The sequence below is a fragment of the Melanotaenia boesemani genome, chromosome 22 (assembly GCF_017639745.1).
Source record: "Melanotaenia boesemani isolate fMelBoe1 chromosome 22, fMelBoe1.pri, whole genome shotgun sequence".
NCBI classification, from domain to species: Eukaryota; Metazoa; Chordata; class Actinopteri; order Atheriniformes; family Melanotaeniidae; genus Melanotaenia; species Melanotaenia boesemani.
The window spans coordinates 6,413,790-6,435,876 of NC_055703.1; the positions used below are offsets into that span (position 1 = coordinate 6,413,790).

Sequence of the window (22,087 nt, forward strand, 5' to 3'; positions counted from 1 at the left end):
TCTGATTTGGTTAGAAAAATCCGATATTTTATTTTTAGGCCATATCGCCCAGCCCCAGATTCTACTTTATATTACTATGCAGTCCAGCGGCAAACCTGCATAGATTTATTTGTTTATCCCAGGGGTCTGCATATTTCTACATATATAGCTGTGTTGGTTGAAAAACCTCCAATCGAGAGGCTGGAAAGAAAACCAGCCTTGACCGACGCTTCACCTCGTGCAGTTTTGAGATTATTCATCATGCTCTGAATTACGTCAAGACTATTGCAGTATTCATTACTAATTCAGTCTAATTAAGTGCATCCAGGGGTGGCTGTATGTACCTTCTTGACATTACAGTAATTAGTTTTTAATAAAGAATCTGAGTCAGCTGCTGAGCTCACTAAAAAAAAATGGCCGAATGGCCTTCAATGATTTGTTCTTTTATAAATACCTCCCAGTCACCTCTCCTCCCATCATCCCCTCCCCTGTTAAGCCCTTTCCCTTCAACATTTTCTCCCATTTTTCTCCTCTTTAGCCATTCCAAATCTCCACATTTCCAAGCTCAGCACCATAGCGACAAGGGATGCGTCAACGAGAAGGAGGAGGGGGAAGGAAAGAGGGGTTTGGGAAGGTCAGGGTGCAGGGCGGAGGGGACCACCTCCCGGGAAGCAGAAAAAAAAAAAAAAAAGCTTCTACTGCCTTTGTTAACAGCACAATTGGGACCGTTCCCTGGGCAACGGGTGAGCCTTGGTTAGGGGGGGAGGGGGAGGACAAAAGAGGTGCAGGAGCGGGGGTGAGAAAGAGGAGAGACATAGGAGGGATGGGTCGACCAATCGGCCGTGTCATTCACTGCTAAGAAAGTGTTTGGCTTAGACGGTGTGTAATATCCATTTACACTCAAACAAACAGAAAGATTGTTGTGGTTGTTGTGGACCAGCGTCTTACTCTCTGGATGTGCTCCTCATTCACTCCACAGCCAATAAACACGGTGTTGGACATTAAATAAAACAAGAGACTCTTTTATAGCCTGGGTCACGCTGGGTTGGATTTATCAGACCGTGTTGTGTCTGCATGTGTGTGCGCTTTGCTGGGATACATCTTTACTAACAAGAAACACACACATACAGGCACTCCTGTGTGTTTAAACGGGCCGCACTTATCAGATGGTGGTATCACACACACAAACCTTAGCTCTTCTTTACAAATCCATTCAAACTGAATGGGTGGAGTATCTGGGTTTTTCTACACAGCAGCTGTAACACGACACAGTTTATCTGGACGTGTTGTAAACCTGAGACAAGAGGCTGATTTAAGAAGGGAAATGAGGGGATGTTGGACTGAGAAGATTAAAAATGGTGTCCCATTCACACAGCACAAACAAAACAAAAGATCCGATCAATAAAACCATCCTTAAAATGATTTATCGGCTTCAGCTTCACACAAACAAACCCAGTTATCAATCTAATGTAATTACAATCTTCAGTTGGCCTCACTTGGTCCATCTGGCCCTAAACAGTCGTACAAGCCGCTCCAACAGCCACCAGACTTTCTGAAAATCGCCTCGTTTCAAACTAAATTCTCTCCCAAAACTGAAGCATGTGTAACATGCAATTTCCAACTTATTTGGTAGATCTCTACAAATCAGAGCCAGAAATACAAACACTGAGCTCTCTGTAGCCGCCAGTTTGAATCCAGAAATACTTCTTAAATAAATGGTACAAAAACTAAAACAACTAGGGATGTCATGATTGTTTAGTATTAAACAGAACGACTGATTAACCATAAAGACCCTCAATATTGTCACTTTCCATAAAGGGTTATTATGTATTATGTGTAACCACATTAGCCGATTAGCGTAACTTGCTACCGCTTGTGTTACAGAATAAGCAGGTTTAAATGGGAAAGAACAGCAAAGAAAGAGTTTTTCTCTCCAAAAAAACAGATTAAATCATCATTGTGAGATTTTTTCGGTTATAGAAAAAAAAAATAACCAAGGTGTCATTGTGGAGGATGGCTCGCCAGTCACAGCCTGTAAAGTAAAAAAATAAAGTAGCAGACAAAGTAGGAAATACAACGAATGCTTGACAAAGGCCCTGTGATGGCCTGTTGACCTGTCCAGGGCGTATCCCGGCTGGGATCCAGCCCTCCCGCATCCCTGCAGTGGAATAAGCAGTATAGAAAATGGATAGATGGATGTTACCCCACCAGCTTTGTACACTAAAGTAAAGGCAAATGTACAGTAACTAGGTTAAATGAACTTAATGTTAACATGATGTAAGGTTTACATTAAGGGTGCATTCACACCAGGATAGTCCGATAGACAAGGTACTGTGATAGAAATTATTGTGTGAGCTGGCCTAAACTTTATTAAAGCTGTCATAAGATGAAGCATTACTGTTACAACTACAAATTATCATGTGGCCTTTTCAAACTTACAGACGCTGGCCAGTTCTCTTTATAGTTTCCCTTTTCCTGTTTACTAGCAGGGTGAAGTGAAGAGTAAAGATCACCTGCTGTCTCAAGATTAGTCTAGTTTCCTTTTATGGAGAACTCTCTCAAAATCTGCCCCCTAGCAACAACCTTTAATAGATATCCCCATCGAGACATGCATGATGATGATTGTTAGAAAAGGCGTGATCAGAGATCTATATAGCTTTGTGACATTTCCTTGTTTGATCAGAGAGATTTCTCTGCATGCTCGACTGCATGATTTTTTTTATTTCTCTTTGCTATAATAAACTTGTGAAAGACAGTTTGACTCGGCATCATTTTTGATTCTCCCCACGAAGATTTTTCCAGCACAGTACAATCAGGGACTCTGTTCAGCCGGGGGTTGAAACATTCTTTTGGAACATGTTTGCGTTCACACTGCACTACAACAAATCAAACATTTTAAATAACACTCCCAACTAGAGGCTGCACCAAAAATTACAGAAGACGACAAGACACACAACGAAGAAGAAAACTCCTTCATCTACTGGTTTATGCAGGACAACTTCGGTCTCTACCACATCACAGCTAAACATGGAGCTCAGATCCTAGCGCTCTTGGGTCGACCATATTTCTATTAGAACTTTTACAGAGTTCTTCCACGTCTGACCTTTATTAATCCGAATCAGAATTTGTTTGTGTATTCACAATGCTCCAAACAAAGCCAACTTTCCAAGCAAGAAGCACGATTTGAATCAAAAAGGCTGGTGTGAATGAGCCCTAAGCGGGTTCACAGAACAACGTGACAGGTTTATTCACTGAACGCTACATTATACGGATGGAAAAACCGTAAAAATCTCCTTGTTTGATGAATGATTGTGCTGTTCAAACACGAATGATTTGGCTTGAGGTTAATGCCTTTTTACCCAATATCCCAAGATAGTAGAAATATTCAATTTCAGGTGGACTGTTTCTTTATTTTCACAGCTCCAGTATTATTCATGTCTCAAACAGCAGCTATTCTGCTAAGGAACAGCATGGAGTCAAAAACTAGAAAAACTAGCTAGATGGTTTTTCCTGTTTAAAAGTTTCTACTCAGATTAAAAAGAAATGTTCAAAACCATTTTTATTATGCAGTTAATAAAAAGAAAATTCCTCCTGAGTCCAGGATGGGGTCCTGCAGCCTTTCATCATCTGTTTTCTCTGAGAGAAATCCAAAGAAAATATTTAGTATTTATTTACTGATTACCGAGCAGAGGAGAATTTAATAAAATCAGGCTTCTTAGTTTAATGTGTCTCTCTATTATTCTGTTATATATCAAAAGACAGAAATAAATAAAACTTAAACTCCCTATAAGGAGTGTTCATGTGAATTTACACATTTATAGTTTGTGAAATGAATTCATACATAATAATCCTGATAGTTGTAAAATTTTGATTTCTGACAATAATCATACCAAGAAAATATAACTGTGACATAAAAAACAGCATGAAGACAAATTATCTCCACTTCTCCCAGAAACTATTAGATATGTAAACGTAGAAGTGCAGAATCTAGAAATTACCTGCGTATAAAAACAGCACTGTCGTTGTGGCACTTTACGTTGTCGGTAAATTGTGACCCAGATGCCGTCAGCTTTGGATGTCAAACACAGTTTATGGCGACTAAACTAATTTCCTCTGATGAGCCCACGCTGCTTTAAATGCATCTGGGAGCTGCAGAGAGCATCTACATCTAAATAAGGGGATTTTATCCCATTTATTTTCTTCTTTTCGTAATGCCAGTCAAATCCGCCATGCTCTCACTTATCTTGTGAGTGTGGTACAGTATCACTGTGGTTAAAAAAAAGAAGAAGAAGCCAATTTTAAAGCCCCCAGGGCCCCTGTCCCATTTCAGATGTGAGGTCATACGGCGGTCAGCGATGACAGGATGGGAAAGGATAAACACCAGCCTATAAAACATGGTTTTTAGAAATAATCTTTTAGCTTTCTCCTGTTTGATGTGGCACAATTACACAAAAGCAGCAAGACAATCAGAATTAGTGGTTGTGCTAATTTTTATAGGTTTATAACTAATGATAAAGATAATAAATTGCCTCTTTTTTCCCCTAAACAACTAAAAGTCTTGAAAAGAAAGCACCACTTCAGGGGGTTTAAGGAAAAACTGCAAGAATGGCAGGCGCTGGTTCCCATCCAACTCCCATTTTCTCCACGGTGCGAGGCATTCATCATCATTATCATGGCTGTTCAGCTGCCCTAATTCCCTTTAAAAATCAGCTGTCAATTCTCTTTTGGCTGCCCTCAACGTCTTACAGGCTTTGGATTCTCCCATGAACTGGATATGGGCCGAGTTATCAGGACAACGATGCAAACAGAGGAGCGGTGTCCGTGAGCCGGAACATATTGGGTTTCTTCAAACCCAAAAGGACTAAAAGAGACTTAATTGTGAATCCATGACCAATCAAAGTGAACAGCGTCAAAACCAGAAGCGCCTCTGTGTGTTCACTACAACACACACACTGTGATTAGGTGTAAAAAGCTAACCGGGCCTCAAACAGCACAGCACTGGCTCACTAACGTCTCATCAATGACATCAATTATTTAACTCACACCAGCAAAATTCAAAGAGTTTTCCTGAAAAACAGCATGTTAATAGTTTTAAAATAAGATTAGTATTTCTGTAATCACAAGAGAAGACAGTGTTCCTACTAGCCAAAAAACATGGGAATTTTTACAAGCTGAAGTCCAAATAAGAGTGCAGCTGTGATGCTGTGCTCCCACAGCTGGGAAGGCTATGTTCAGAGGTTACATAACCCTGGATTTTAGTGGCACTGCTCCTCCCGCATCCCCATCCATGTCTCACTCAGTGAATCTACACCGAGCGGGCACAGATGGCTTCCAGGATGCCGCATATCACCATGTCAGGCAGGGTGGGGCAGGGCCGGGTCAACGGCTAAATGAGGTGGAGCGAGAGGGAACACGTGGGAACATGATGCAGAGGATAGATAAATGCTTTTAATGGAGATGGCTGATATAACACACACAGATGGGCAGAGCACACTGACTGACCTTTACAACTGATCAGCCTATATAAAAGACGGGATTATCTGCATCTGCTCCAATCACAGCATCAGTCCCAGTCTATACAAATGTGAGCTTTTAACCCATCACTTAAAGCAAAATGTAAACAAAAATAGTTCTTTTTTATCTTCCTATCCAAGCTTTGTTGACCAACAGCTTAAAACCTGTTATGTAAAACAGCTTTGGTGACCAACAGATGATCTTAAATCAGTAAACATGACAGACGTGGTTCATGTGAACAATGCACGCGGTTAAATCTGTTTTATAACACATTGTTTTTATGGCCTGCAGGAACAAATATTAAAACTTAATATTGTCTTTAATATTTTGGTAGTACGCTCCCAGTCCCTGGAGCTACACAAGACAAATTTAAGTAGGCTGCTATCTCCAAGATGAATTCAACTCTCAGCATGCACTCAGGTAGATGTAGTTATGTCGGCTAGTGGGAAGCCATGAAGGAGGCGGTTAAGCATCCCTTATGCAACAAGAAAAGGAAGGTAGTTAGATTACAAACTCCTGTCCTGATGTATTTTATATATATGGAGATAGATGTGCCCGTTGCCTCTGTGTCTGCTGATGTTAAAGAGGAGGGTCACATTGCTTTAAAAAACTGTAATATGAAAGAAAACAAACAATTTAGGCTGGCTGATACCTTGTCAATTTAAATGTCACACTAACTAAATCTAAGCACATCTAACAGGTAACTCGTCTACTTCTGACACCTAGTTTTATCAATTTAAGTAAAAAAGAAAAAGAAAAAAATCTGAATGTATATGTATTTATATATATATATATATTTTTTTCAATAAATTGAATTTCCTATATAATTTCCTATAACGAGGAAATAATTAAAAAATTAATAATAGGAAGTTACTGGGTACATAAATACATAGAAGAGGGTTAAAAATTAGACATATTTTACATTTGAACCATATTAATTCATGCTCCCAGAGCCCACATTTCCAGCCTGTCTTTACATAAACCATCAAATACAAAAATGTCACAAAAGTTAATAATAATGTGAAACAACTGTAATGATGCTTTTAAATAAAAAAATTTATAGGTTGGTGGGAAATTCTGAACTTGTGGCCTGTAAAATCTGGAAAAATTACACTGTTCAGAAGGTGACTAGGCTACTTTGTTAAGCACATTTAATCATAAGCGCCATGTTTGTCTATTAACTTAAGACAAGTCATACGAATAATTGTGGTCCTGAATAACGAATTAAAAAAGACTTAAATTAATATTTCATTAGATATTTTCGTGCTTTATTAAGTGTTAGCACCTCCAAGCAGGACCTGCGTGTTCCAGTTATGTTTAAAAGCACGTTTTATATAACTGCTGATTAGATTTGGTGGATAAAAAAGGTGCTGGTGCAACTTAAAACTATTACAGAAGGAATGTTTTAGTGAGTCTGGATGTTTTTTTTTAATAACATTGTGGTCTAACTATTGTCACATTGCCTCTTGTCTTAACCGGCCAGGTTTAGATTAAAAAACTGATGGGGGAAGGGGATAAATTATGTTTTTGTCCACATAAGAGAAAAAAAGGCATTTCATCTGAACAATATATGGAGAAATATATGCATTATATTTACTGTACCTCCATGGCAAGAGCAGCCGTCTGCTGGTCGTAGTGGTTCATTATGTTGGGCATGAAAGTGGAATTGTATGGAAGCCCCTGACACATACGCAAGGTGATGGGTTCACAGGTGAAGAGGCTGTGACTCCCTGCAGCTGCATCCATAGGAATGGCCACACACGCCGTTAGCATGGACACCGATAGCACCCAGAGGAGATCCATTTCTATTCCGTGAAACCGAGGATGTGTTGAGAGGTTGAGCTCCCTTAGCATGAGGGTCATTCACCAGGGAAGGGAAGTCGCAGGGCTCCTCTTGTTTAAATCACACAGGAAAAGGCAGGGTTGGGCAGCAGAGTCCAACACAGCCATGACTGAAGCTGGCGGCATCCATTGCTGTGGAGATACCAGTCAGCAGCTACACCTCCGTCACCTGAGAGATGCTGTGGAGACTCACACTCCTCCTTCTTCTTCCTCACTGGACAACAACGATGCTCCCCCCAAAAATGAAAAGAAAATAACGATGAAAATCTGCAACCAGAAAAATAAGAATTCAGCTTTAAAAATTGTTAGAATAAAATAACACTATGTGAGAAAATCTACAGGGAAAATCCATAGGGAATTTAGATAGCAAGTGGAAAACAGTAAAGAACTGTTTGTTTTTTTATTTTATTATTTGTGGTAACTGGTTTTTAAATTAATATCCATAGTGGATGGGTTGAGTAGTTTCCTTATAGTAATTGTTACTAACTAAAAAGTGCAATAAATGCACATGTGTGCTGGTCAAATTCAAAAATCATTACAATTTTAAGCATTTACACTGCTTTATTTATGGTAGATTTGCAATAAACCTCAAATTAAGCATAGCACAATTTATGTAATTATGTTCTTCTATCAATGCACTTTATTTTAACCCATTTTTCGCCATTTATAAGACTAAAACTGCTGTGTATAAATGTCACTACACACCTATAACACCCCAACACCTCACCAATTATTTATTTTAATTTTGAAATTAAAAATTAGTTACATCCTTGAAAAAAAAGCTTCTTCAACAACACAAATGTCAAACCAGTCAAGCCGCATTAAAAGTTGCAGCTGTCTTTATGCGACATTAGTGCGCCGTTAGCGACCTGTGCGTCGTATGCACGAGCTCCTCCTCAACCTCCGAGATGGTCTTCACATATTAATTGCGGCTCATTTATGTTAGATTAGCTCACTAATGTAAGCAGAGGAGGCTTGTCGCGGTTGTGTTTGTTTCATCCCGCTGTGAGTAATTTATCACCGGAAATTTTCATTTAACACCGAGAAGTGTCAAGCGAAGCATCGCAGACAAAAGATGACGGTTGGTTTATCCTGAGTGATAGCAACCGTGGCATATGCAGCCTGCTCCGCACACACCGGTGTTATCATTCACTGCAACCAGCCGGGCGGTAAGAGAGGTGGTCGCACGCGACAAACATCGCGCCCAAAAACGGATAAATTAAAAGCAACTTTACCTGAATGTTCTCCCCGAAATTCACGTGCACCAACGAGGTCTCCGTCGCTACTCCTCGAGTTGGTAACAATGAGTGAATGTCCCCCCACCAGCAGCGCCCTCCTCACCTCCTCTCCTCCTGTCCTCTTCCTCTGCTCTCCTCCTCCACCGGACCCCCCTCGTCCCCCCTCCACCCCCCGCGCTGTCAAGCGTCAATCACGCGAGAGTTTAAACACAACTTCCGGTATGAACCATCAAATTTAAAACCGCCGACTTCGTATATAAGGAACAAACAAATAAATAAAAATAAACAAACAAATAAATAAATCTTTATTATTTAGCACATTAAGTGCGTAATAAAGCAGCAGTGGATTAAAATAACAGTACAACTTGAAACAACATACATATGAAACATAATGAAATTCTAGGGCAGAATTTCTTTCAATATCAAATCAGAAAGTTTAAAAAGGCTATCTGATACTAGTAACAATAACCATGACAATAATACCAACAACAACCAAAAGAAAATAAATCAATTTAACACTTTTTTCATTGATAACATGGATATTACATTAAATTAAGTTAAAATACTTTATTTCCTGTGGGAAATTATGATGTCGGAGTAGGTTTGATATTTATTTATTTTTATTTAGGAAAAAAAAAATTGACAGTTTAAGTCTTGTTCTGGAGGGTGATGGGTGCTCACAGGAATTATCTCCTTTACCTTTGTGTCTTGCAGCACACTTGAAGAAGCCTCTGAATGAACACACTGTTGTTTCTTCACAGTGTTTATTTTATTTTAGTCTCTGGCTTTAATGCTGCTGCCCAGCAGATGGCTATAGAGCAAACTGCACTTTCCATAATAGCCTATATACAAATCTTGGTGCAGACACTGATTGATCTCAGCTTCCTCAAGAACTAGCCTGCTCTGACATTTTATGTGTTGCATTTCCAGTTTAATCTGTTGTCTGTCTAAATTCCCAGGTATTTGCATTCTTCCATCTCTTCTTGCAAGATGTAAACACTGCTTTGCTTACTCCTGTTCTTCCTAAAATTGTCAGTAATGTGTTTAGATTTTGTTTGTATTGAAGAAGACTAAAAAAAGATAAATAAATAAAATAAAACATGTATAAGCAAGTTCTTCTGTCATTATACAACCAAATTTATTTACATTACAGACATGTAGTGAGTTAAATTAAGACTTGCTATAAAATTACAGTGCTTAAGATAGTGTGAAGCTATATTATGCACTGGTATTTACAAACAACTACAACATTTGTGTCATTTTTCTGTTGTACTTAGATCATTTCAACTAATTGGTTCAGATTCCAAATTGTGATTTATATTTTTCCCTTCATTTAACACTATTACTCTGAAGGTTGCACAGTCTTGTTTCCGGTTACATACTCTCTAGCCTTTCTTCACAACAGGCCCTGTCTTCGCTGCGCGCGACCGCCCATCCGAGGACGAGCTTTTCTGCCTCTGATAGAAAACTACTCTGACTGGTGGGACTAAATGTTTCATCAAGCGGCTGTACAGATAATAAAAAGTTTGATCATCAGCCCTCCAAGCTGCCTTTAGTGCCAAATACAATTTTTACTTGTTAAACACATCAAATTGTAATGAATGGACTTAATAACAATACTACTTTTTTACAGGTATTCTAAGGATCTTCTTACATCAGGCTTTAAATATGTTTTTGCAGCATCTGTGTTTCAGAATAACATTTTCAGGACTTTAGAGCAACATTTGTCTTCATTACTCAGTGAAGCCTGCACACTCCGCTGTGCTTTGCATTGCAGCACTCCTTCCTTGTGTGTGACAGGCCGTGGCAGCCAGTCCATTTAAGGAGAGTACACTTACTGTTACTATGGAAACAGGTCAACTGTGCACAGGGAAATGAAAGAGAAGAAGACTTAAAAGCCCCCTCCAAAAAAAACAGTATGCCGATGCGTTCAGAAGTTTGATTTTTCTTATTTGTCAGATCAAAATAACTAATGGTGAGTAAAATATCCCAGTACTCCTTATTCTGGTGTCAGGTTTCACTTTCTTAAGTATTGAAATGTGGCTTTTTTCCCACTAAAATTTTAACAAGAATTTTAGCTAAAGTTGCACTGGATTGTATTACAAAAACAGAAAAGTGAGAAAATTAGCAAGTACGAAGTCTAACACCAGTTGACTATAACCCGACATTATTTGTGAGATAGTTTAAGTGAGATAAAGGCTGTTGTGTGTTATTTTAGGATGATAAACAACACAGTTGTTCAGGTGGATGTTAGAAAGTGTAACAGATCTGATTATAAAAAGACTATTAACAGGAAAAAAGTCTCACTTTTGTTAATTTTTGTGCTCTGTTTCTGCTTCAAGATGCCACTTGCACCAAAGCTCTCTGCTAGTTGTGCCAAGCTGCAGACCAAACGGAGCACCTGGACCCCTCTGAACCATCCACTGGCCAACAGCAAGGTCCTGACCGGCTCATCCTGAAACAATCATCAGTTTTCAAAAGAACAAATCAGAAAAAAACAGCACAATCTGAGAAATGGAAAAAACAGTGATTCTTTACAATTACTACTTTACTAGAACTTGTTTCACAGGATAAAACAAATGCAGTTTTTCAGGTGTGAATCATATGAATTTATCCTAATTCATTTTATCAATAATTTATTAATATTTTCATCCTCTCATACAGTGAGTGTGACCATGACTTGGTACAGCAGCGTAGCACCTGCTTATTTCTTCTTCTGCAGCAAATTATGTAATTAAATTATTAAAATAATCTGTAGGAATGTCATTGTGTTGAAGGGAAAGATGCAAAACTTAACCAGACATCTGCAATCTCTGCTTTCTTAGATGGCACTGCATCAACATAAGTCATTTATCAACACCTGATAAAACCACACATGGGAGGGAGCATTGTTGGAAACCTTTGTCAAGCCCTACAATACAGAGTAACAAAACTTTACCTGTCTACAGTAGATGATGCGTGGAGAATTTTGAAAGTAAAATACAACAACAACCCACTGGTGTCACACTTTTATGATGCAGGAAAAATACTAGTTGATACTGCTTTGTATGTAATCAGAATTAGAATAATCTGCTCACCTCCCTTTAAAAAATGTTTACCCTTATTTCTAACTAATTAATGTAATGTCTACCCCAGATTTTCTTTAGGTAAACAGGACAGTGGTGGACTAAACTCACTGACCACTTATTAGGTTCACCTGTTCAGTGTTTGTTAACATAAATATCTAGCTAGCCAATCACATGGCAGCAACTCAGTCCATTTAGTCATGTAGACATGGTGAGCTATGTCTAAACACACAACACGTCCAACCTTGAAGCAGATGGGCTGCAGCAGCTCCTGTCAGCTAAGAACAGGAAACTGAAGCTACAATTCACACAGACTCACCAACACTGGACAATAGAAGATGGAGAAACGTTGCTGGTCTGATGAGTCTCCATTTCAGCTCCACATTCAGATGTTAGGGTAGAATTAGGTAGAAACAACATGAAGGCATGACTCCATCCTGGCTTGGATCAATGCTTCATGCTGCTGGTGATGTAATGATGTGAGATCACTGCTTTCTAGAACATGACAATGAGTTCACTGGACTCCAACGGCCTCCACAGCCACCAGATCTCAGTCCAGTAGAGCAGCTTTGGGATGGGGTGGAACAGGAGATTCTCATTGTGGATGCAGCCGACAAACCTGCAGCAACTGTGTGATGCTGTCATGTCAATATGGAGAAAAACCTCTGAGAACGTTCCCTACACCTTGTTAAATCTATCACACCGAGAAGTGAGTCAGTTCTGAAGGAAAGAGGAGGTTTAACCCGGTACTAGCAAGCTGTACTTACTGTACTCTTGAAACAATGATAAACAGCAGGAAAAGTCAGTAAGTTTTAAAGAGATTCTGTCTATTAAATGAAGTGATAAAAACAACCAGAACCAGGTGTCAGTTAGTTTTATTTGGGTCCTGAATTGCTGTAAATCTGGAGAAAATTCAGTGAACTTATGTTTGGCCCACATTCTTTATATTTAATTAGTGAATAGGTTCCAATTTTTTCTCAGGTGTTCGAGGAGAGACGCAGCCTTCTGGCTAAGTGGGTAAGTGAAGCAGTTGATTCGAGATGCAGATAATAACTGATCTGAGTGGGGTTGTGTTATATTTGTGTCACTTTTTAACAGTTTGCCAGGTGGTCTGACAGTCAGAGGAAGGCAGTGCTGCAGGACTTTGTGCTGAACTGCTCTGTGGAACAGCTCCGGTTCCTGAGCCTCAGTGTGGCCAAACAGCTCCCCCTGCAGGCTGGGGACTTCACCTGCCTGCTGCCCAGAGCCCTCTGCCTCTACCTCTTCTCCTTCCTGGACCCACGCAGCCTCTGTCGATGTGCTCAGGTATACATGGAAGCGGTTAATGAGCTGGGTGATAACACTTGTTTAAGTAACATTTCTGGCTTTTTACTGTTTTGGAGAAACTTGGACATTAAAGACATCCATCTCTGTCCAAGGTGAGCTGGCATTGGAGGAGCATAGTGGAGCTGGACCAACTGTGGATGCCCAAGTGTCTGAGGTTCGGCTGGTGCATCAGCTTCTCCCCCTCACCATTCGAGCAGGGCGTCTGGAAGAGACTCTACATCCAGACTGTCCAGGAGCTGCGACTCAGCATGCAGCAGGTCAAAAGATCAGATCAGAAAATTTGCAAATCCAGTTTCTCTCTTTAACTTCCAGGGGAGCATTAAAAGTCTGTTTTTTAACAGACTCGGCTGCAGCTGATGGTTCCAGATGCTTCAGCGGTCATTAGTGTACATGACAAGCCACCAGAACCAACCTCCATCAGCAAGGAGCATCTAGCATCTACTTCCCAGCCTCGTGGAGCCAGCTCTGGGTTTGAATCTAAGAAGGAGAAGCGAGCAGCTGCTCCACCACCATGGAGAGACTCAGACAGACGTCCAAAAGATACAATACGATTCAACTATCTGGACAACCTGGATCCCATCGAACAGGCGATGAAAATGTAAGACCGTGGGGAACAGTGAAGTGGTCAGTGTAGGCAGCATCACACTGAAGCTTTTTCATCTGGAATTTTACCATTTCATGGAAAATATGAGATGATTGTGAATCTAAAGGCAGCAACATGTAAAAGGTAGTTCCAGGTGATGTTTAGCTTTGTGTAGCATCCCCTCTTCGTTTAACATCTGTCTGTAAACATCTGGTAAGTGAGGAGGTCAGTTGCTGGAGTTTTAGGAGAGGAATGTTGTCCCATTCTGGTCTGATGCAGGATTCTAGCTGCTCATGATGCTCCAGATGTTGTGTACTGGTGAAAGGTCTGGACTGCAGGCAGGCCAGTTCAGCAGCCGGACTCTTCTCCTGTGAAGCCATGCTGTTGTGATGGATGCAGGATGTGGTTCAGCATCGTTTTGCTGAAATCTGCAAGACCTTCCCTGAAAGAGACGTTGTCTGGATGGGAGCAGATGTTGCTCTAAAACCTCCATGTGCTTTTCAGCATTGATGGAGCTTCACAGATGTGGAAGCAGCCCACACCATAGACACTAAAGCATCATCATAAACCATCAGACCTTTTCACCTGTCCACTGATAACAAGCTGGATGCTCCCTCTCCTCTTTAGTCTGAATGGACACAGTGTCCATGCTTTCCAGAAAAAAATTCATATTTTGATCCATCTGACCACAGAACAGTTTTCCACTTTGCCTCAGACCATTTTAAGGTACATTCATACCAAATAGTCTGCTGGACTCTGTACGACTGGGGACTGCAACCGCCTGAGTTTGCTTTCACACTGTACTCAGTCAAACAAACCAGACCTTTGAAATATATTATTACTGTCCTGGCCAGAGGGGGCGCTGCATCAAGAATTACTGAAGGAGAAGACAAAACTCGCTCATCTATTGGTTAATACAGGACAAATTCTGTTTCCACCACATCAGAACAAAACATGGAGCTGCATCATATTTCTATCAGAACTTTTACTGCTTTTGTCCACATCTGACTGTGAGACATTTCCCCATTATCATGTTTTGGTTGTGTTTACCCACAATGCCCTTTGTGCATTTGTGCATTTGAAATGAAAGGACAGCTGTGTGCACCCTAAATGAGCTTTAGTCCAGAGAAGATGGCTGTGTTTCTGGATCATGTTCACATATGGCCTGCATGTGTGGATTTCAGGGTGAACTGTGTTCACAGAGAAACATGCCTGTTAATGCAGTGAGGGCATCCAATTTAGACATTAGGCCTTGTGCACACAGAGATTCCTCCAGTTTTTTCTGAATCTTTTGATATTATGCAGTGCAGATGGTGGGATCTTCAACTACTATTGTGTTACCAGTTTGTGAACCTTTGACCATCTTTTCACCCAAGAGACTCTGCCTCTCTAAAATGATCTTCTATACTCAGTCATGTTACTGACCTGTTGCCATTTAACCTAATTAATTGTCAAATGTACCTCTAGTTGTTTTTAATTTATCCCGATTACTTTTACAGCCTCTTGTTGCCATTGTTCCACCTTTTTTAGAGAAGTTTTACTGCCATCAAAAAGAAAATGATCTAACATTTTACATGAAAAGGTAAAATGTCTCAGTTTCAGCATCTGATATGTGTAACTGGAAATTTATTCATTTAAAAATGTTTTCCTACCTTCTTTAGTCTGTTGCTGGCATCAAATTTTAAATTCAGTTCTTGTTAGTTCAGATTAAGGTTTAGTGAAGACAATAAACTATTTTATTTAGATTTCTGTTTGTTAAACAAATGAATAACTCAGATTTTGAAGTTTTTATGAGATTTAAAAAAATTCCACATCTTTTCTGGTAATTTCTGCTGTTTGCTGACTGGTGTTCGTAGAATTGTAGCCTCCGTATAAATGAGAGAAAATCTAATTAACATAAACATTTTTTCAGTTTGACAAAATATGTCCTATGATATATTTGTAATATTGATAAAAATGATCTATTAAGACTAACTAAATAAGTAAAGGTCTTGTACACTGGATATAATTGAAAGCCTTATATTGGTCCTGTCAGAGCCATGCTCTCAGTTTTTTCTCTTCAGGCAAACAAGAAGCAGAAGCTCTACCTGCTGGAGCCGCACATCCAAGATGGACGATAGCAAGAGGAAGCCAGCGTCTGAGGCCACGTACAAGCTGCGCAAAGTCAAGTCGCTGGTAAACCACACTTCATTTATCATCACCAACCCTGCTGAGACTGTGACCTCTTTGTCTGAATTCAAGGGTGATAAACGTGGAGGATTCCCTGGAGACGGTGCACCCAGCAGGCATCATACATTATGGAGCAGCGTTTACACAGAAATGCATGTTAATGATGAGCTGTACAGAAAGGGAGGTGTTGAAGTGGGGGGGGTTGGGTGATTGTGCTGATGATTGTGTTTGAGGGTGAAAGGTGAAATAGCGGACACAGAGGCCTTCAGGATTTGTTAAAATCAGTTTTTGTCTGTTTCTTCTTTCAGATGTTCCTCAGCTCCAACTCCAATGACAGATCCCACTCTCCTCCTCCTTATCAGCATCATCATCCACATCTTCAGGCCCAATCTCGCCCCTCATGGGCATCTCACTTTCAGGGTTACCCCATCACCAAGGAGACGGCAACGACCCTACTCGGCCAGGCCGGGTGGGATGCTGGTGTCCGTCCGAGGCCAGTGAGGACATCGGTGCCTCGGCTGAGTGCGGCAGCTCTCAGAGCATCCCAACGCTCACTCAGGAGTGCTGCCAGTGAGTGATCACACTTCCTCCTCTTCCTCTGGGCTGAAGATGATGTAACCACACAGTAAGAAATGCATCCAGGGAAAATTCTGGGTCAGAAAAGACTGATTCTGCAAGAAAGTGTCTGTGTGGAATTTGTGACCTGATTCTTAATATCAGACTTGGCGTTTCTGGTTTTAACTTTAAAGTTAAAGTTAAAATATGCACAGAAGCTGTCTAGCTTTAGCTAATGCTGCTGTAAGGAGAAGTTTTTCCAGGTTTAACTAGTGGGTTACCATGACTACTGATGATTACCTTTTTCTCTTAATTTAATACTGAATCCTTTCACTGAACTCAGGTACTCCACTGTTCGAGGTTTGGAGCTGACTGCGCCCGCATCAAGTGAGTTACACCGCCCCCACCAGGCAGATGGCGGTACTACAGTGAACATGTGGAGAAGACAGAAACACAAGCTGCTGTTTAACATCGGCCATGGAGCGAAAGGAGGAATTATAAAGATTATTTTACATTTAAATATTTCAAACCCATTACATTACATTTCTTCTTATTTTTCAATGTGTTAATATTCAAGTTTCAATAGTGGATATTTTTAAAATTATATTAATATTTTTTTAACCCATATATTTTATCCCATTTACCCCATTTTAAATGTTTAATGAAATATTTAATGAAATGTTTAATTCAGGCAGGTTAAATTAATTTCACAACAACATACATATAGGCATCTAACAATACCATTGTACCCAAATGACATGTCCGAAAAGGGGTAGGGATAGTTTTTTATATTTATTTTGACAAGAGAGTAAAAAGTAAACATAAAAACTTAATTTTATTAATTTGGATTTATTTTGTTTTAAATTGTTTGCACAGAAAAAAAAATTCTGAAAAGCTATCCACATGAAAAAATTATAATGTAAAAAAAAAAAAGTCTTATAAGATTCGTTTTAATGCAAACTTTTTTGTCTTATGAGCTGGTTGTTGCAGAAAAATTATTTTAGGTTAATACTAATATTTTCAATTTTTTTTTTACACTTTTGACATTTAAAAATGTCAAAGTTCATTTGGAAACATTATTTGCATGAAAAAAAACAATTACTTTGAAAAATTAGTTTTTTCAGTTTATTCATTTTTTATGCCATTTTTCTGTCTTTTGATCTGGTGGCGTCTGGAATTTTTTTTTAGCTGATTAATTACGTTTCCAGTAGTTTATTTTGACAAAATGTGGGGGAAAAAACAAACAACAACAAAAAAAAAAACATTAACCTTATTCTTCCAATTTACTCTCCATGTTTCATGCTTGCCTCTACATGAAAATAAATACAAATTATTAATTAGAAAAATTACTAGCATGGAAAAATGACATATCCAAATAAAGTCTTTTCAGATTTTCATTTATTATTTTTTAAGTTTCAATTTCCCAGTTATAGAAACTAATTTATATTTTTCAATATTGAAAACTGGTTAAAAATTAATGAATCATCTTGTTTCCATATACTGTATGTTGCTTTAAGAGAAAATAAATCTTTAATTCCCAGCTGTTCATTGGTTGTGTATCAAATACTGTAAAGCAAAAATAAAGAAAAACTTTAAAACAAATGTACCACCTTTATTATCCAATCCATACATCCCATCCTGCTTGCAACAAAGCCAAAGCAATTCATATAAACACTGAGTCTGAACTGCAACAAATATTAAACAATAATTGTCAGTTTAAGAACAAAAAAAAGCTGATTTTGTCTCAGTATTCAACACAACATCGTGCCTTCAACACACAGTAGCACATCATGGAAAAAGAGGGGAAGCTTTGTGTACATCAGTCCTGACAAAAGATGTTGTTTTTGTTTGAAAAACCACTTCAGTCAGATATGAAACCTCACCATCACACGTACACTTGCTTTAAAAAACAAACTCTGCATGTTGAGTTTTACACGCTTCATCCAAAATATGGCTCACACACGTTTGGATAGATTTCTAAATACAAGACAAACAGGTTTACAAAGAAAAGACATGTTAATGTGATATTAACATGTTAAAGTACGGACTGGCGTGGCTGCGGATCACTTTACACCGTTTATGGCTCAATGATACTTCAGATTGAAGTCTTTGGATGATTCAGAGAAAAAGACCTAATGTTTGTCAGCGCATGTAAGGCAATGCTGGAAGGAGCGAGTTGTGGGACGGTCTCATGGGTGTTCATACATGCTACATGGTAAAATGGTTTTGTCATCTCAACTGCTCAACACACATTTGTTGCATCCATTGTTACACACTTTCTCACACATTAGTTTAATAAGATTTCAGTAAAAACGAGCCACAGATTGTCCAACCTGGTCAGGGTTTGTGAGGAGCTGCTGCACATGGATTCCCCTGAGGAAACAATCAGGAACGTCGATGCTGCGATATCAGTACGAGGATTTTATCCGAAAAGTAATAAAGAGGCAGCCTGAGGTCAGGATCAGTGCCAGCAACCGCCCACTGGGAAGTTTGTTCCTCTTACCCCAACGGCTTGATTTAAGGCAAATTTTGCAGCATTAAGGTCAGAAATCATCCATGATGGTTTTAAACATGTCAAACAATATCAAAAATCATAAAAAAGGTCACATTTTTCTGTGATGTCAATGGGAATTCATTCAGGAAAAGATCCAGACAAAAAAACAAAAAACAAAACAGTGGCAATCTTTAAGAAACTAGTTCTTTGTTTGACTAGAAAAATTTTTTTTAATATTTTTGGTCTTTCTTTTAAAGAAAGAGTCGACAGCAAAGCCGCACACATAAAGAGAAAACGCTCAGCTGTATAAAACGAGATGGGTCGATTGATTTCGATCAATCTTTCATTATCGCCGCCTTTTAACCACCTTCTACCTTCAACATGGAGACGTTTTCTAAAAATCCCAGAGGGATGAATTTAACATTTGCTCAAGGTTGGAGTTTAAATAAAAGAGTTAGAAGAGCTGAGTTAAAATCAAAACCAAAACAAATGTTCTCAGCACGAAATCCGACCAACTTAGTCAGCTTTCCACGTTCAGCCCTTTTCCTCCACAGAAACATCAGCCCAGTTATTCCACCATCAGCTCGTTCTGAGCGGATCAGAAAGTTCAGATTCAAGCAAGAATCTAAATCAGAGACTTAAAGCAAACATGTACGTCGGGTTTGAACTATGTCTAAGTGCTGCTAACAGAGCTCAGTTTTCTCTAGAAGGCTGAAAGGTTTCTATCGATTGTGCTTCGACAGATGTTAGAAGTGGAGGCGGTGTGACGGTGTGAAGCAGAAAGGATGCGTTCTGCATGTCTGAATGAGTCGGAGGGAATGACTATCCAAATACACACAAGTATTAACATTGAGTCTTTTTAAATAATGTAAACATATACATCTTATGTGAGGTCAGCGCAATGATCCTCTTCATATCTATTTATATATGCATTAAGAAAAACAAAACCAGAGGGAACATTACTGGAGCATCGCCCGGATGTTCTTCGGAGTGGACTCGTCGTTCAGGTGCTTTGTGGTGAATCTGATGGGAATCAAAGCAGACTTTAAATAAATGAGACTCCAAACTCCTGGACAAGATTTAGGTTCAGGAAAAGTTAAATAACAGTGAACAACAGGACTGAAAGGACCTACTTGAGTGCATTCAGGAGGCCTTCTACGTTGTCTGCCGGCTGGTCCTTCAGGACTTTTATGCATCCTTTCATCTGAGGAGAAGCCGAGACAGAATGAGGACACGAAGAGAAAAAAAAACAATCAAACCTGCATCTGTCTCAGCAGCAACTGGCGTTCTTACATCTATCTTGGAGGACTTGTTGAAGGCGCCGTTGGGGTGGACGTGGTCGTACAGTATGATGACTCCCACCATCACCCTCATGCAGAACAGGAGCGTGTCCTCGCTGCTGAAACGACTTGAATATTCCCTGAAAACACAGGCAGAGAGGGAGAGACGGGTCAGAGCGTGAGAAAGACTGAAGACGACTGTCTAACCTTCATGCTGATTTATCTGTGAGCAGCTGTCTAACTATATAAACAAACTGCATTTATAAGATAACAATATAAAAACTCACGGTGTTTCCAACATAACCTTACAGACACTGGCCATGGTGCTGAGACAGTCCGTCGTGTTCTCCAGTGGAAGAGTCTTGTTCTACAAAAACATAAAAGCACAAGCTTTATCACAAACATTTAACCAGCACATGAAGAACACATCCCATTAGTTTCTTAAACCCTAAACATATTTCCTGGGGCACTTTGGGGGGTCAGATTTGATAATAAAGCTTTAATCATATGGCTGTTTTAGGGTAGAACTGTGTTGGTCTCTTTCATCTACCTCTGCAGATTCATCAGAACTGGCAGCAACTAATATCAGCAAAGTATAATCAATCTTAAAGTGAACATGCGGGAAAATAGACTAAAAATAAAGAGCTAGAACTCTCAAAGCAAAGCAGATAGAGGTCTAAATGACCTTCCCTGATCAGCAGCCAGTGTAGCTGCTATCGGAATCAGACGAACTTTCTTAATCCCACACTGGGAATTTTCAGTGTTACAGCAGCACTGGTAGATTCCTGAAGTTGGAATTCCCACTAGCCAAATGTTTTAGGGGAATTTTTGTTATTTGAACTGTTTTTATGTTTTTTCATAACATCATGTAAATTTTGTTCTGAACACATTTGAAATGATCGAATCTTTTATCTCGTATGTGTCATTCTGAGAGCTTTAAAACAATCTGGTACTTGTCTTCTGCCCCCTGGTGGATACAGTAATACACTACAATAATGTTGACATTTCACACGGTAATAAACAGTAAATATACAATTATTTTTGTAAATTTAGTTTTTGTTTCTTTTACATTTTGTTAAAAGGTCAAATAAAGACTTTGGATAAAAAAAATTGACTTTATCCCTATATGCTTCTTAGGTCGGGCTTTAAGGAGTTAAATGAATAAAAAAGTTTTTCTCATCCAACATTTTGTAAACAGAAGTAAAGGAAAGATCAAAGTAAATAAGAAAGAAAGCAATAATCTTAAATAAATATTAATTTATTTAAAATGTCCCATCGTAATCTGAGCTACTCTGGATATTCTCCGTTTACTCAGCCCGGTGTTTTCCTACAAACTTTGGCCTGTGTGAGCCCAAACAATCTGCATCTCAATGGCTTTCACCTCCTCTTACATCGCTGTCCTTTTACCCAACCTCCTTTTCTTTTCTTGTAACCAGCCTTGTTCTTTCCACCACCACGTTTGTTTTTCCCTCTACATCTTACCTAATCTAAAATTGTCTCCTCATGCAGTTGCACTTAGTTCAGGAGGTAGCACTTAAACATCCCGCATGCTAAAGTAAGAATCCAGCCAATGGATGGATGACTCGTCACTGAGTAGAGCTCATGGGGAATGTAATGATGCATCGCCAGGATAAATAAATAAATATGATTAGCTTCTGTCATCACCTGCTGAACTGATTTTTACCCATCTGAATTCATTTCAACCCACATTTGGAGGGTTGATGGGTGTTAATTTAGATCCCTGGATGCAATTAGAAATTTACTGGGGGGAAAAAACCCACGGGTTTGTAGTGTTTTGATGCCTCAAGTTCAGAAATTTGATTCTAAATATCTTTTTTTTGTGTAAACGGGGCAGATCTGACTGAGAACATAAGAATGTGATCCATGCTTATCACTCACAAAGTATCCACAACCTGTAGCAAATAGAGCGATGAAACTAACTCTTCTTTTCCACAATGTTTTAAATGTTTATCTTAAAGAAATCAACTAATATCTGACCAACTTTGTGTATTTCAGTGAACAACTATCAAATGATTGAAACT

General features: G+C 39.2%; 3 protein-coding genes across 7 annotated transcripts in view; 1 reads left to right on the forward strand and 2 right to left on the reverse strand.

Annotated features, from left to right (window-relative positions):
* fzd3a (frizzled class receptor 3a) overlaps positions 1-8,692 on the reverse strand; it is a 30,054-nt gene extending 21,362 nt beyond the window's left edge. The window contains exons 1-2 of one of the 2 annotated variants that reach the window (XM_041975167.1): positions 8,571-8,692; positions 7,096-7,602 (exon numbers count right to left, since the gene is read on the reverse strand). In XM_041975167.1, coding sequence (XP_041831101.1) covers positions 7,096-7,356 — 261 coding nt within the window. In that variant the 5' untranslated portion in view covers positions 7,357-7,602; positions 8,571-8,692. The remainder of the gene's footprint in view (positions 1-7,095; positions 7,603-8,570) is intronic. The other variant, XM_041975168.1, reaches the window with a different exon arrangement.
* fbxo16 (F-box protein 16) lies at positions 8,226-16,753 on the forward strand. 3 transcript variants are annotated; one of them, XM_041975179.1, is made up of 9 exons: positions 8,226-8,340; positions 10,916-11,011; positions 12,620-12,655; positions 12,737-12,943; positions 13,057-13,221; positions 13,306-13,562; positions 15,611-15,722; positions 16,025-16,286; positions 16,615-16,753. In XM_041975179.1, the coding sequence occupies exons 2-9, from the start codon at positions 10,916-10,918 to the stop codon at positions 16,641-16,643; spliced, it is 1,164 nt and encodes a 387-aa protein (XP_041831113.1). In that variant the 5' UTR covers positions 8,226-8,340; the 3' UTR covers positions 16,644-16,753. The 3 variants fall into 3 exon arrangements, with proteins under 3 accessions (XP_041831113.1, XP_041831112.1, XP_041831114.1); XM_041975178.1 differs by lacking the exon at positions 8,226-8,340 and adding an exon at positions 10,480-10,548; XM_041975180.1 differs by lacking the exon at positions 8,226-8,340 and adding an exon at positions 10,480-10,548 and having other exon boundaries at positions 16,025-16,341; positions 16,615-16,651.
* Positions 16,754-19,535: 2,782 nt separating this feature from the next.
* Positions 19,536-22,087, reverse strand: part of fam49a (family with sequence similarity 49 member A) — a 38,240-nt gene continuing 35,688 nt past the window's right edge. For both annotated transcript variants that reach the window (XM_041975184.1, XM_041975185.1), the window contains exons 9-12: positions 20,333-20,412; positions 20,059-20,185; positions 19,899-19,969; positions 19,536-19,788 (exon numbers count right to left, since the gene is read on the reverse strand). In XM_041975184.1, the coding sequence (XP_041831118.1) occupies positions 19,725-19,788; positions 19,899-19,969; positions 20,059-20,185; positions 20,333-20,412 (342 nt within the window). In that variant the 3' untranslated portion in view covers positions 19,536-19,724. The remainder of the gene's footprint in view (positions 19,789-19,898; positions 19,970-20,058; positions 20,186-20,332; positions 20,413-22,087) is intronic.

What these genes read in the sequence shown, in the direction of transcription:
- fbxo16 (XM_041975178.1), top strand. An exon ending in ATCGAACAGGCGATGAAAAT is followed by an intron (nt 13,563 to 15,610) that starts GTAAGACCGTGG and finishes TTTTCTCTTCAG; the next exon opens with GCAAACAAGAAGCAGAAGCT. An exon ending in CTCACTCAGGAGTGCTGCCA is followed by an intron (nt 16,287 to 16,614) that starts GTGAGTGATCAC and finishes CACTGAACTCAG; the next exon opens with GTACTCCACTGTTCGAGGTT.